The sequence below is a fragment of the Panthera pardus genome, unplaced genomic scaffold (genome assembly GCF_024362965.1).
Source record: "Panthera pardus isolate Hobbes unplaced genomic scaffold, ASM2436296v1 HiC_scaffold_15, whole genome shotgun sequence".
Lineage (NCBI taxonomy): Eukaryota > Metazoa > Chordata > Mammalia > Carnivora > Felidae > Panthera > Panthera pardus.
Window position 1 is genome coordinate 84,097,116 of NW_026526710.1, and position 14,081 is coordinate 84,111,196.

Genomic DNA, 14,081 nt, shown 5'->3' on the forward strand with positions numbered 1-14,081 from the left:
GAACGTGAGGATGGAAGAACATGGGGTCAAGGGAGAAGGTCAAGGGCAAAGCAGGTAGCAGGTAGCCTTGGCCAACCTTCTGAGGAACTCGAAGGCTAAAACAGCTCATCATGGTGGTTTTTTATCCAAATAGCCAGGCCTTTGTGCCCCCTCCTGCATCTGCCATTGGATTTGCACCACTCGGGGACAGGCATGTCCTATGATGAGGTAGGTTGGCCCATGCAGGGGCCAACTCCCAGGAGTGGGGGCAGCAGCCCTTCTGTGAAGGGAATCTGAGCAACCTGTCACCGTGTCCTTCACGGTACTTTGCGGTATTTTGTTTTTTGCTTTAGGATCAGATAATACCTAGAACTGTTCCTTGTACTCAGTGAGCTCTCAGTAAATGTTAGTTCCTGTTATTGCTACACCACATGTTAGCTCTAAGATTCAGGTAGTCTAAAATGCGGAAGTTTAAAAAATAGAAAATAGCGGTACCTAGGTGGCTCAGTCCCCATGTCGGTTAAGTGTCCGACTTTGGCTTAGGTCATGATCTCACAGTTTATAGGTTTAGGCCCTGCCTTGGACTCTGTGCTGACAGCTCAGAGCCTGGAGCCTGCTTTTGATTCTGTGTCTCCCTCTCTCCCAGCCCCTCCCCACGTCTGCAACTTTGTGTCTCTGTCTCTCAAAAATGAATAAACATTAAAAAAAATTTTTTTAAATTTTTTTTAATGTTTATTTTTGAGAGAGAGAGAGAGAGAGAGAGAGAGAGAGAGAGAGAACGAGCGGGGGAGAGGCAGAGAGACAGGGAGACACAGAATCGGAAGCAGGCTCCAGGCTCCGAGCTGTCAGCACAGAGCCTGACATGGGGCTCGAACCCACGAACTGTGAGATCATGACCTGAGCTGAAGTCGGACACTCAACCGACTGAGCCACCCAGGCGCCCCTAAAAAAAATTTTTTTAAGTAAAAAATAAATTGATCAGACTATTTGATAAAACTCAGCTGACTTTTTAAAACATTAAATTAACAGGAGTGCTTTACCAGACTAGATTTTTTTAATAAACTGATTGAAATTCTCAAAGATAGGTAAAAGAAATTACTATAAAAAACTCTCATATGTCTAGCATCTAGCCCTTCTTTGACATATTTTTGGGTGGGGAGTAAACTGGAGTATTATTTTAAAAGAAACCCAAGATGTGGGACTTCTGGATGACTCAGTTAAGCATCCGACTTCAGCTCAGGTCATGATCTCACAGTTTGTGGGTTCAAGCTCTGCATCAGGCTCCATGCTGACGGGGTGGAGACTGCTTGGGACTCTCTCCCCCTCCCCAACTCACACTTTCTCTCTCTCTCTCTCTCTCTCTCTCTCTCTCTCTCTCTCTCTCCCCCTCCCCCTCCCTCCCTCCCTCCCTCCCTCTTTCCCTCTCTCCCTCTCTCCCTCTCTCCCTCTCTCCCTCTCTTCCTCTCTATCTCTCAAAATAAATAAATAAATAAACTTAAAAAAAAACCAACAACCCAACATGTGATGTTGTTTCATCTGTAAAGACTTTAGTATGCATTTCTATCTGACAGGAGCTTTTAAAAAATTATCCAATAATTCTTTAGTATCATGTAGTATCAGCCCATATTCCAATTCCCTATTAATCTCAAAGATTAATTTTAGAGGTTTTGTTTAAATCATAATCCAATCAAGGTCCACGTAATTTCATTTGGTTGTTATCTCTTAAGTCTCTTTTATTCTATAATATTCCAACCCCCTTCCCCACTTTCCTTTTATTTATGTCAGTTATTTGCTGGAAGAACTGGACCATTTGCCCTGGAGAATGTACCATATTCTGGAACTGACTGTTGCTTTCTTAGGTCATGTCATTTGAAGTTAACATATTCTTCTAAACCTCATATTTCCTACAAGCCTGTGGTTAGATCTAAGCTTAACTGAATTCTGGTTCAACTTTTTTTTAAATTTTTTTTAACTTACATCCAAATTAGTTAACCTATATTACAACAATGATTTCAGGAATAGATTCCTTAATGCCCCTTCCCATTTAAGCCCACCCCCACTCCCACAACCCCTCTGTTTGTTCTCCATATTTAAGAGTCTCTTATGTTTTGTCCCCCTCCCTGTTTTTATATTATTTTTTTTTCCCTTCCCTTATGTTCATCTGTTTTGTCTCTTAAAGCAAAATTAGTCAGTCAGAGAAAGACAAATATCATATGACTTCACTCATATGGTTCAACTTTAATCAAGAAACACTCAGGTGGTGTAGTACACAGAACCAGATTTTAGTAAAACACATTTGATCAGTCATTTCGGTCAGTCCTCAAGTTTCATTTAATCATGACCTTAATTCTAGGACTCCATTAAATGACATCTATTCATATCTAAATATAGGTTAAGGCTTTTGGTTTTCCTCTACACTTTATGTTAATGCATCAAGTTATGTAAATTGTATGTAGAGTTCTAGAAGTTAAAAGTCAACTTAGCCACATTTGCCAGTGATACCTGGCAGAATAATGATAATAATGTAGTAAAGCATATGATTTTTGTTCAGCTATGACTTCATAAAGCTTTGGTTTTTGACCATTTAAGTATTTTAAGTTCTATGAATTATTTATGATCTCATCTGCTCTTTACATAGTACTTTTTTGTAGTCTTTTTATAAATTTTGAATATAAACCTAGAGGTTTCACCCTTTGGGCTATTTATTTTAGGAGTTGAAAGAATGAGGAAATAATACATTGACAAGCTAGGGGGCAAAACAAGTCCTTGGAAGTTATTTTCATCAGATGTATGTTCCTAACACAGGTGAAAACAAAACAGGGTGTGAATATAAGCATATTTCAGACACATATTCTATGTAAGTTTTATGTCAGAATACAAGTAATCTATTCTCATATGAATCTGCTTAGAACAAGTTTTTCTTTTGGAATCTCAAGTAGTAGGTATGTTGTTTAAAAGTTACTATAGTTTATGAAACCCAAGGGTCAAAAAATGGCTTAGTTCTTCAACCCTTTTTTCATCAAATGGAGATCTATACATATTGAAACATTTTAAGATGACCCAGTCACTTCTGATAAAAGCTCTCTTTGAGGCAGAATTTCATTGAAATTTAAGAATTCTTATTTTCCTCATGGTAGTATCTATACAAGAAAAGGCTGTGTAGGCTGAGGACATTTGGTGTATTTGCTTAATATGGTCCATGAGAATGAATGCCGTAAGCTCTGTTTCTGGACACCTACAAAAATGATGCGTGGATACTTAACTTCTGCTAACTCTGCAACTAAAATAGCAAAGGCATTCATAATTGAACTTTCCAGCAGAAACTGCAGAAGTGTGGTTTTATCTCACTTCTTCCTTCCAGATAATGTATGATTGTGTCTGATTAGTTGATCCTAAATTGTATTCTGAACCCTAGCTGCAAAGGAGAAAATGTCCATTTTAGATTTCCAGGCACCGGTTTAGGAAGGAACACTAGACAGAGGATAGGCTGGACGATGAACTTCAGTCCACCATACCCATCACACGGTCACAGCTGGGTAATGCAGGGGTGAGGGAGGCATTCACTTCTTGACCTAGATTGGTCTGATGTTTGTGGTCTCTGCTCATGAAGTATCTTGACGAAGATAGTGTGCAGGGTTTTCTCCTAGCTCCCTTGTACAGAGGGCCTTCAGAAGGACACATCACACCCTGTTATGGGTTGAATTGTGTCCTCCTTGCCCCATATTCATGTGTTGAAGTCCTAACCCCAGTATCTCAGGATTTTATCTTGTTCAAAATAGGATCACTGCAGATATAATTAGTTAAGATCAGGTCATATTGGAATAGAATGGGCCTCTAATCCAATATGACTGGTAATGTTATATAAAATAGAAATTTGGAGACAGGCACATGTACCGGGAGACCTCCATGTGAACATGAAGATGACCATCTACAAGTCAAGAGGAGAGGCTTGGAACAGATACTTTCTTCATGGCCCCAATCCTAACAACACCTTGATTTCAGACTTCTAGCCTCCTTAACTTTGAGTCAATACATTTCTGTTGCTTAAGCCACTCAGTCATGGTAGTGGCATCCCCATCCATAGGGACAGCATCGCTATCAAACTAATACAAACCCCTTTGTGACGCGTGCTTTTTCATTCAAGGTAGCAATCTGCAGGGGTTATAAGCCAGCTCTTATTCCTTGGTCAGCCTCTGTATCCCTTCACTCAGGGTCATGAAACCTGTCTGGGTCTTTGGTGCCCTCTGAAAATTATGGGGAAGTAAAGTGTATTCTTGCCCTACTGACATGGATAAGCCTCCAACTTGAGAAATATACAGACAAACAAGAAGTGAGCCCTCCTCATCTGTTTTTAGCATCAACTCAAACCTCACCCCAAATTTTTCTTAGAGTCTTCCCACTTCTCCCAAGAATAACCAGGGTAGGAGAATGAATATTGTTCTCCATGTAGACTTTGTGTTATGTCAACTTAAGTATGCTAGAAGTCTATTTTTCTGAATTCCTCTCTCTACGTAGTTCTGGCTTAGGGTAACATGTGATGAGAAAGGTGGAAGTGAAGCAAGAACCATATTTACACTTGGAATTTCCATCTCTGTGAGGCCTGTATGGCAACTCAGCCCCTTGGGGGATATCCTATGGCACCTTGTTGGTGTGGAGACATAATTGGGCCATGGTTCCTTCATCTCCCACCATATCTCCTCTTTAAGCCGCTCTAAAGCCTGCATCAGATTTTTGTGCAACTTCATTGCAAAGTGCACCAGTCCTTTGGTACTGTGACATTGGAGGCTTGAAGTCGGTAAGGGATGACATAGGTTCTGGCCAGAGACAGAATGCTTTTTGACATGGCCGTGAGATTGTCCATTCACGTGCCCTTATGACCAATGACAACACTCAGGCTATTGCAGGGTGGAGTCTATGTTCCCTCCTCCTGGGTCTGGGCAGGACCGTGGCAGAGGTGATGCTGTGTGGCTTCCAAGGCTAGGTCAGGTAGAAACTGTCTCTCTCAGGACACTTGCTCTGGGATCTCAGGCAAAATGAGGGGCTGCTTGAAGTTAATCCAGCTTACAGCCAGGATCCACCATCACACGCAAGTGAAGAAGTGACGCCAGCCCCAGGGTCATCTCACTGTAGCTCCGTGAGAGACTCCAAACTAAGCCAAGTCAGCTCCCAGAATCATGAGAGAGAAGACAAGTATTGTTTTGAGCCACTAAGTTTTAGTGTGATTTATTCTGCCTAATCAATAAATGGATTGCTGTCTTACGTTTTCTTTGCCTATTTCCAATGCTTATTTCCAGTAGTGGAGAGAGGTAAGTCAGTTGCACTGGGTTTGCACATTATTTCTATAAGTTTTTAAAATTTTTAAGTTGTGACTTTATGGGTTTTTGATGCCAGAGAGTGAGAAAAGAACTCCCATTCCATGTTTCAGATTATTGTCACACGTCACTTTTTTACAGACACTAGGACTCGATAGATACATATTTTAAAAGACTATAGGGGCACCTGGGTGGCTCAGTTGGTTGAGCTTCCAACTTTGGCTCAGGTCATTATCTCACATTCATGGGTTCGAGCCCTATGCCAGGCTCTGTGCTGACAGCTCAGAGCCTGGAGCCTACTTTGGATTCTGCGTTTCCCTCTCTCTCTGCCCCTCCCCTGCTTGTGCTCTCTGTTTCTCAAAAAATAAAGTAAAATGTTTAAAAAAATAAAAGACTGAACACTTCCCATTAACAGGTGGCTAGATAAACAAAATGTGGGATTTCCATGCAGTGGAATATCATTCAGCCATAGAAAGAAAGGAAATTCTGACACCTGCTACAACACGGATGAACCTTGAAAACATGCAGAGTGAAATAAGCCAGACATAAAAAAGTCATCAAATATTGTATGATTCCACTTATACAGGATACCTGGAGTGGGCAAATTCATAGACCTAGAGAGAGAATAGAGGTTCCTAGGAGCTGCAAGGAGAGAGAACAGGAATTGCTGCCGAAGACCACACAGTTTCTGTTTGGAATGAAGAAAAAGTTGTGGAAACAGATAGTGGTGATGGTTACACACCTTAAGTTCAATGAAGAATGCACTCAGGGCCACTGAATTGTATACTTAAAAATGGTTAAAATGGTAAACTTTATGTTTTATCTATATTACCATAATTTCTTTAAAAATTTTTTTAATGTTTATTTTTGAGACAGAGAGAGACAGAGCATGAACGGGGGAGGGTCAGAGAGAGAGAGACACAGAATCTGAAGCAGGCTCCAGGCTCTGAACTGTCCGCACAGAGCCCGACGCGGGGCTTGAACTCACGGACCGTGAGATGATGACCTGAGCCGAAGTCAGACGTTTAACTGACTGAGCCACCCAGGCACCCCCATAATTTCTTTTAAAAGACTATAAATACTTGGCTCTCTTTGGGGTATCTGACAAGTCAGTCTGACAGATCCTTGTTGAGTTGCTACCAGGCACCAGCACTTTTTAGACAATGAAAATACAAATGATAGCCACTGCCCTACAGTCAAAATCCTACTAAAGGCCTGGTATAGATGCAGCCACCTCTTCCATTCATTTAATTTCTTGGAATAAGTATTTTGTAGTAACTGTGTGAAGGGTTTAAGAATGTGAAGTATAGGGGCACCTGCATGGCTCAGTCGGTTAAGCTCCAACTTCACTCAGGTCGTGATCTCACAGCTCGTGAGTTTGAGTCCCGAGTCGGGCTCTGTGCTCACAGCTCAGAGCCTGGAGCCTGCTTTGGATTCTGTGTCTCCCTCTCTCACTCTGCACCTCCCCCGCTCATGCTCTGTCTCTGTCTCTTATTCATTAAAAAAACATTTTTTTATAAAAGAATGTAAAGTATGTAAGAATAAATAAGTAATGGTTCCTACCCTCAAAGGGTGATGGAACATGCACGCTGAAAGTTACAAACACCACCTTTTACTGTTTTGTGTGTGTGTGTGTGTGTGTGTGTGTGTGTGTGTGCGCACGCGCCTAATACTGATAGTAGAAACAAGGGAAGTTGAAAAGGAAAAAAGTGTACACAAGAAAGAAAGACATTCTGCGTGAGAACAGCGTGGACATACTTGGAGGGCAATGGGCAGCTAATTGTAGTTTTCATAGTCAATTTGTATAGAATGTAGAGCCTATCTTCATCTTAAAATATCTTGAAAGGTTGGCATGTAAAAAAGGATGCAGACCATAAGAAGTGTACATGTTTCCTCAAGAAGGCTCATTTGTTTTTTTGTTTTTCTTTTCTATTTTATATATTGTAGTGTTATTTGGTATTCTTTTTTGATGATATTTTATATATTATTTCTTTTCCATTAACATTTTTACATTTTAAATTTTTCCTAATCTCTATCCTTTTAGGAAAACAAAGTCAAGGCGCCTAATCTGACCACTAAACAAGTGTTTAGGTCCTCTCTGACTCGGGCCCCTTGCACCAGACCTGTCCTGGCTCAGTGTCTTGTACCAGGTTCAGGAGCCATGAACCACAGGATGGAGCTTCCAGGCAGCCAGCTGAAGAAAACCTGGGTGTCCTCAGCACTGCATCTCCAGCAGCAGTCTGTTCAGAGCGGAAAAATATCCCCGTCTGACAAGGCACCACAAGTACATTTGGAAGCACCAAAGCCCAACACAGGAAACCTTCAAGTTCAAGGCACAGACTTAAGCTCCCAGAATAATACTGCCCCTACATTCATACCAGTTTTCAAAAATCGATCCTTGCAGATGAATAAAAAGATCTTAGAACCTGGCAACCTGAAAAGGGAACAGCATGTTGTTAGAGAATCTAAATTCTTTTCACTTAAAACTAGTGTGATCCAAAATGACAAGCTGAATTTAGATCCAGCTATTAAAAAAAGATCTAATCATAACATTCAGATGAATGCTAGAAATTTAAATCAGAAGATTTCCAGACTTCTGCAAGGAAAAAATACTGAGTCCTGTGAAAATATGACAAAATATCCCTCTTCTAATGGAGAATCACCAACTGTGAGTTTAAATGAAAGTAAACACCTCTCTAATAGTTCAGTATCTCATATATCAAATAACAGTTTAGGTGTAATAAAAAGTGCAGTTGACTTCCAAGTGAATAGAAAAGAAAGTTTAACAAGGAAATATATAACACAAATTTTGGGGAAAGGCCGCGAATCACTAAAAATGAAAAAACAACCATACATTTTTGAATCAGACACAGAAACAGAAGATCCCCAACTACTGCAGCCACAATCAATAAATCAGACTATAAAAGCTGATGTAAGTGACCACAAATTGATGATAAGCAAAACATCCCAGAGGTCTAAAAGAAGATTGTGTCAAGAATCTTCAAAAGCTCCAAAGAGACCTCATTCCAATACTATCCATTATGGACAGTCCAGTTTTCCTAGGAGCAAGGTAAAAAAAATTTTTTTAATCTGGGGTATTTACCATATGGTGGGCCCCTAAAATCCCTAAATAAAGATTTAAGTGATTTGCCCAAGATCATCTGGAAACATAATGAGAAATAGAATATCTGCTCTAACACAACTGCAAGTATATACAGTTCATTTTCACCAAGTGTGATTCTTCAATCTGATTACAGATACATGATGGGGACAAATCAAAAGTTCAGAAATCTCTCATCATTCCTAAAACTTAGAACATGGATGTGAAGGAAGGACATGACTACCAGGTAACTTAGGTGACCTATTTTCCTTTATTTTTCATTACATTATCTGAACTGGAATTGCCACATTTAGGGATCTCCAACCTCTTGGTAAGAAGGAGCTACTTTTAAATTCTTTGAAGCTTTATAATCAACAAGGAAATAGGAAATGTTGGGAACAGTGCAGTCCGTTAATAAGGGCCATACACAGGGTCTGCTGCAAATCGTAAATGACCCCACAGAGGGATGAGGTGGATAGAGGTCCCACTGTGGCTGCCTCCCACTCTGCTCCATGGTCTTTGCAGACTAAGAGGTCATAGCAGTAGCAGATGGCCCAAAGATCCAAGATTCCACAACCACTGGAACATGTACCTTTGGGACTTTTACCCAAGATGATGTTAGTCATTAAAATGTACGCCACAAAATTGCAGCGCTGGCTAAAGACAAACTTGAGATTTAACTGATAGTGCTGAGTCCACGTCACCGAATTCAGAAAACCATGCATCTGGAAATTACATTTTATTCCATTCTGCCATCTGTTTTATTCTAAGAACAAACGTATTACTAAAATATCCACAAATACTTTTTTTGCACAGAACTGTTGGAATATTTTCAATTCAAATTCCTTATGAACAAAACAGAAAACATTTTCTTCTTCTATATATGCTATTTCTTTCTGTAATTAATAGAATTTCAGCCTGATTTCAATTAACTGAAAGGTACATAATTATATTCTTTTTTTAAAAAATCATGTAGTTCATGTAGTTTTTGACATCTTACATTTTAATACACTCAGTAGGTGGTTGAGGAAAAAAAGTGTGTTTGTTAAAATGCCTTAAATGTTTTCATTTTAAAAATAAATCTATTCCAGATTTCATAATTTTTTACAAGTATAGAACTTCCCCACTTTGAATTACTTAAGAACTAACATAATTTTTAAAACTTTTTTCAATGTTTACTTATTTTTGAAAGAGAGAGAGAGCATGAGCGGGCAAGGAGCAGAGAGAGAGGGAGACACAGAATCCAAAGCAGGCTCCAGGCTCTGAGCTGTCAGCACAGAGCCCGACGCGGGGCTCGAACTCACAAACCGTGAGATCATGACCTGAGCCAAAGTTGGATGCCTAACCGACTGAGCTACCCAGGCGCCCCAAGACCTAAGATAATTTTTAAGTTAAAAAAAAATCATTCCATCACCTAGAAATAATAGCATAATGAGAAAAACTACAGGATATCATTATAGAAAATAATTTCTGCCCAATATAAAGTTAATGTATACCTTGTAAAAAATTGAATAATACAAAACAGTTTCAAGAGAAAAGTTAAAAAATAATCTGTAATTCCTCTTTGCAGACATAACCCTCTGAATGTGGATGGACATTCACACACTCCTATGAACATGAAATCAGGTTCTGTGCACTGCTGTGGAACCTCCTTTATCACCTGACACTCACTATTCTCATGGGCACATAGGATTCATTCTGTAGCATGGGGGTGTTACTACATTAACTGTCCCTACTGATTGACATTTAAGTTGTTTCCAACTTTTCACTGTGGTTACAATATTGTATAAACCATTTTGTAAAAGATAGACAAGTATAGAAATGTTTTTGTTAGTTGAAAATGTCTTTATTTTGCCCTTAACCATTTTTGTTGAAATTTCTTTGAATTTATTATTTTTATCATTGAAGATTTCAAGCTATACAAAGTACAGGTAATAGTGTAAAGAGCCTCTGGGGCACCTGGGTGACTGGGTCAGTTGAGTGTCCGACTCTTGATTTTGGCTCAGGTCATGATCCTAGGGTCGTGGGATCAAAACCCTGCGTTGGGCTTTGCACTGAGTGAGGAACCTGCTTAAGATTGTCTCTCGCTCGCTCTGTCCTTCTCTCCCACTCACGTGCTCTCTAAATAAATAAACAAATAAATAAGTTTTAAAAAATAGTGTAAAAAGTAGTTATCACCCAGCTTCAATAATTATTATTTTGCCACTATATTTCACCTATTTCTCGCAGATTCACTTTTCTTACTGAATTATTTTTTATGTTTATTTATTTATTTTCAGAGAGAGAGAGCAAGGGAGGGACAGGGAGAGAGAGGGAAAGAGTGAATCCTAAGCAGGCTCCGCACTGTCAGCGCAGAACCCAACACGGGAATCAGTCTCACAAACCATGAGATCTTGACCTGAGCTGAAATCAAGAGTCGGATGCCTACCTGAGTGAGCCACCCAGGTGTCTCTTTACTGTACTATTTTAAAACAGATTCAGTACGGCATAAAGTTCACCCATAAACACCTTGATACAGCTCTCTACCCGACGAGGGATAGCATAAAGAAAAAAATATGTGTACGTACTGTGAACCGTATACAGTGTCTTCACTGACTCACTAAATTTTACTTTAGTCTAACATGCAAACTGACAGGAAGTCCTCAGTAAACATAAGATCTATTTCACAGAAGAACTAGAGCCTTCAGTCAAACAACCAAAATACTGGCGTGAAGATTTATTTGTTCAGCTGTATGTGTGTGATCTGTGCCAGGCAGTGGGCTGAGCACCGTGTCCCTGAAATCACAGAACTGCCATTGGCTGTGTAGTCTAGTCCCCAACCAACCCACTCTGGGCTCCTGGCAAAGATGTAGGAGCCTGAGAGTAAGGAAGCAAATGCAACAGTGACGTTTTGGTCCATGTTACAAAAATTACTGAGCGTATAAAAAATGAGGAACAGAAATAGAGCTTCTCACCTAATTAGTATTTTTCTGGCTTTCAAACATTTGAGATGTTTAATTTACAAAATGGGATACAATAGCTGTGGTAAGATATTTAAAAGAAATGAAAACCCTCACTAATATTGCACTGAAATAATTCTTCATTAAATTTAAAAAAATAAGCAGAGAACCAAGTATAACTTGAACTTTGATTTTTTAAAATGAGATTCACTATTTTTGCTCCTTCGCTAAACATTACAATTAAAGGCAAAAGCGAATACGAACTCTACTTGAAGACTGTAAATATGGTTCTTGCTCTTGGAATTGTGCCTGGCTAATTCATTTACTGTGTGTCTTTTACCATAAGCATGTCTTTTTTCCAGAGTCTATTTTATAATATTATTTTACCATTTTCATGGGGAAACACACCCGGTTTAAAGCCCATTTTGAGTGTGCCTTGCTTATTCTAGAACTGGTATGGTAGATAATGAGTAGACTGCAGTAAGAAGTGGTATATCATTGTGTTTGTGAGGCTGTGCTGAAAATACCTGTTAATGAAAATACTATGAGTAAGGATATGTATTCGGTCACTCGGTCATCCACAGGATGTACTTTCTTGAAACCAGTCTTTCCCTCTGCCCCACACATTCCCCGCTGCCTTCCTGCCGCTCTCCTGCTGCTGTCCAGTCTTCATGCCTGAGGTAATAAAGACTTGTTTGATTCTAAGACTAAGTGGAAGAATTAAAAAGATAAATCCACTGCTTGGTGTGTAGTATCTCCCAGTTCTTTATATAAATAATCTTGCTAGCTCCTCCTGCACTCCATTAGTGTCTAAAACTAATTTATAGGATACTATTTCATTTAGATAAATTTAACCTACATGACAAAGCCTGCTTGTGTTAGGATCAGCCTATTTTCTGGTGTAAAGTAGGTTTATTTTTGCTCTTACAATATTTATCCTAATGAAAACTTACCACAAAAATATATGTGATATATATGTATATAACATATATATGTACAGATGATTTACTATAGAGATACTTGAACAGATTGATTGATTATTTACTATTCCATGTTCAGAGAAGAGGTCCCAGGGAGAATTACTGGCTCAGACTCCCTGAAGAAATTAATGAAGATTTTGTTTCGTTTTAAAGATTATAATTTTGAAAGCCAGGATAATTCCAAACCTAATTAGGGAAAACTAAATTGTACTTCCTTGTTTAAATTTTGGTTTATATGCATCATGGCCACCACCCCCACCCTGCCCTCAAATCATTCTTCATATTCCAGCTGTGAGTTTTAGAACCATTACAATTTTAAAAAATTTTGTGTTTGCCTATATACAGAAACTTAAAAGATTAGCCATTTCATTTAAAAACCTGTGGCAATATGCCAAACTAATGCTAAAGAATCATCTTCATAGAAATGTAAATATCCTTTCTTGAACGATTTATAGTTTAAATTTCACAGTATTTTTTGCTTACTATATTTGAATTTTTTCTGTTTATATTTTTTATTATATATTTCTGAAATTATACATTATTATATATCATTTTATTTGCATTTGCTTACCATAGCAAATAGGTAAAAAATACGGGTTTGTCAATGATTATTAACCAGTTCATGAACCAGTTTCGCTCTCTTTTTCAAATTGCACATCATCAGGTGTTATGACGGAACTGACAATATATTGATAGTTATTGATACTTAGCAATGGTTAGTATTTATAAATGTTTAAAGATGTCACGGTCATTTATTGGTGCTTAAAATGTCCATTGTTGTTGTATCCTACGTAGTGTCTTAGTTAAAATAAGAAAATAAAGGTATTCAAATAGGCGTATTTTTCATGTGTTGGAGTGACTGCATATAGGAATGGAAAGACTTGGATAAATTCCAAACTATTTTACATTTATGGTTTCCTTTCTTCACATGTATTTGCTGCCACATCCATGTAAACTAGTTAGGTCATCACCACTTCACAAAAGTTTCATTCTCAAAAGTTCTTCATCATTTCATTCAATAGATATTTATTTAGTATCTGCTATGTGCCAAGCACTATTGTAGATGCTTGGGATATATCCATGAACACTGACCTTGGGATATGTCAGTGACCACTGAGAGAGATAGATGATAAACATGACAAATAAATAATGTAATGTATTAGAAAGTGACAAGTATATGAAAAATAGAGAAAAGTAAAGGATATGGTTAAGGTAGGCTTCCTTGAGCAAAGATGTGAAGGAGGTGAACTCTGCAGGCTGTTATGTTCAAGAGACATCAGGGAGCCCGGAGTGGCTAGAGTAAAAAGAGCCAGATGGGGGAGACCAGAAGATAAGATCTGATGGTATTGGCAAGGATAGTTACTTTCACACTAACGGAGATAGGGTTGGGACCAGAGGGGGACAAGGCCTGACCTGGGTTTTAGCAGGCTCATTCTGCTGCATTTAGAAGAGACTGAGGCCAGAGGGGAGCGCAAGAGAAGAAATAGGGGGACCAGCCCAGACGCTGTTGACGTCATCCAGGCAAAGATGGAGAGGTGTGCCACATGGCAGCCGGGGGGGGGAGATGAGGAGTGGCTAATTCTGGGTGTGTTGTGAAAGCTACCATCCACTGGATTAGGGTTTGAGAGAAAGGGGGGTGCTGAGGATGCCTCACGTGTTTGCCTTGGTCACATCTAACTTGAGATGAAAAGGAGCAGGCTTTGGAGCAGGAGGAAGACTGGGGATTGACCATCACATTTCACAATGTGGAGGCCCTTGATGATGAGCAACT

The 14,081-nt window shown here is 39.2% G+C and overlaps 1 protein-coding gene across 1 annotated transcript in view; it reads left to right on the forward strand.

Moving 5' to 3' along the window:
* Window positions 1-13,151, forward strand: part of CUNH18orf63 (chromosome unknown C18orf63 homolog) — a 33,513-nt gene extending 20,362 nt beyond the window's left edge. Inside the window, exons 12-14 of the mRNA XM_053902843.1 lie at window positions 7,336-8,361; window positions 8,549-8,638; window positions 9,962-13,151. Of these exons, the coding sequence (XP_053758818.1) occupies window positions 7,336-8,361; window positions 8,549-8,605 (1,083 nt within the window). The 3' untranslated portion in view covers window positions 8,606-8,638; window positions 9,962-13,151. The remainder of the gene's footprint in view (window positions 1-7,335; window positions 8,362-8,548; window positions 8,639-9,961) is intronic.
* The last annotated feature ends 930 nt before the right edge of the window (window positions 13,152-14,081 follow it).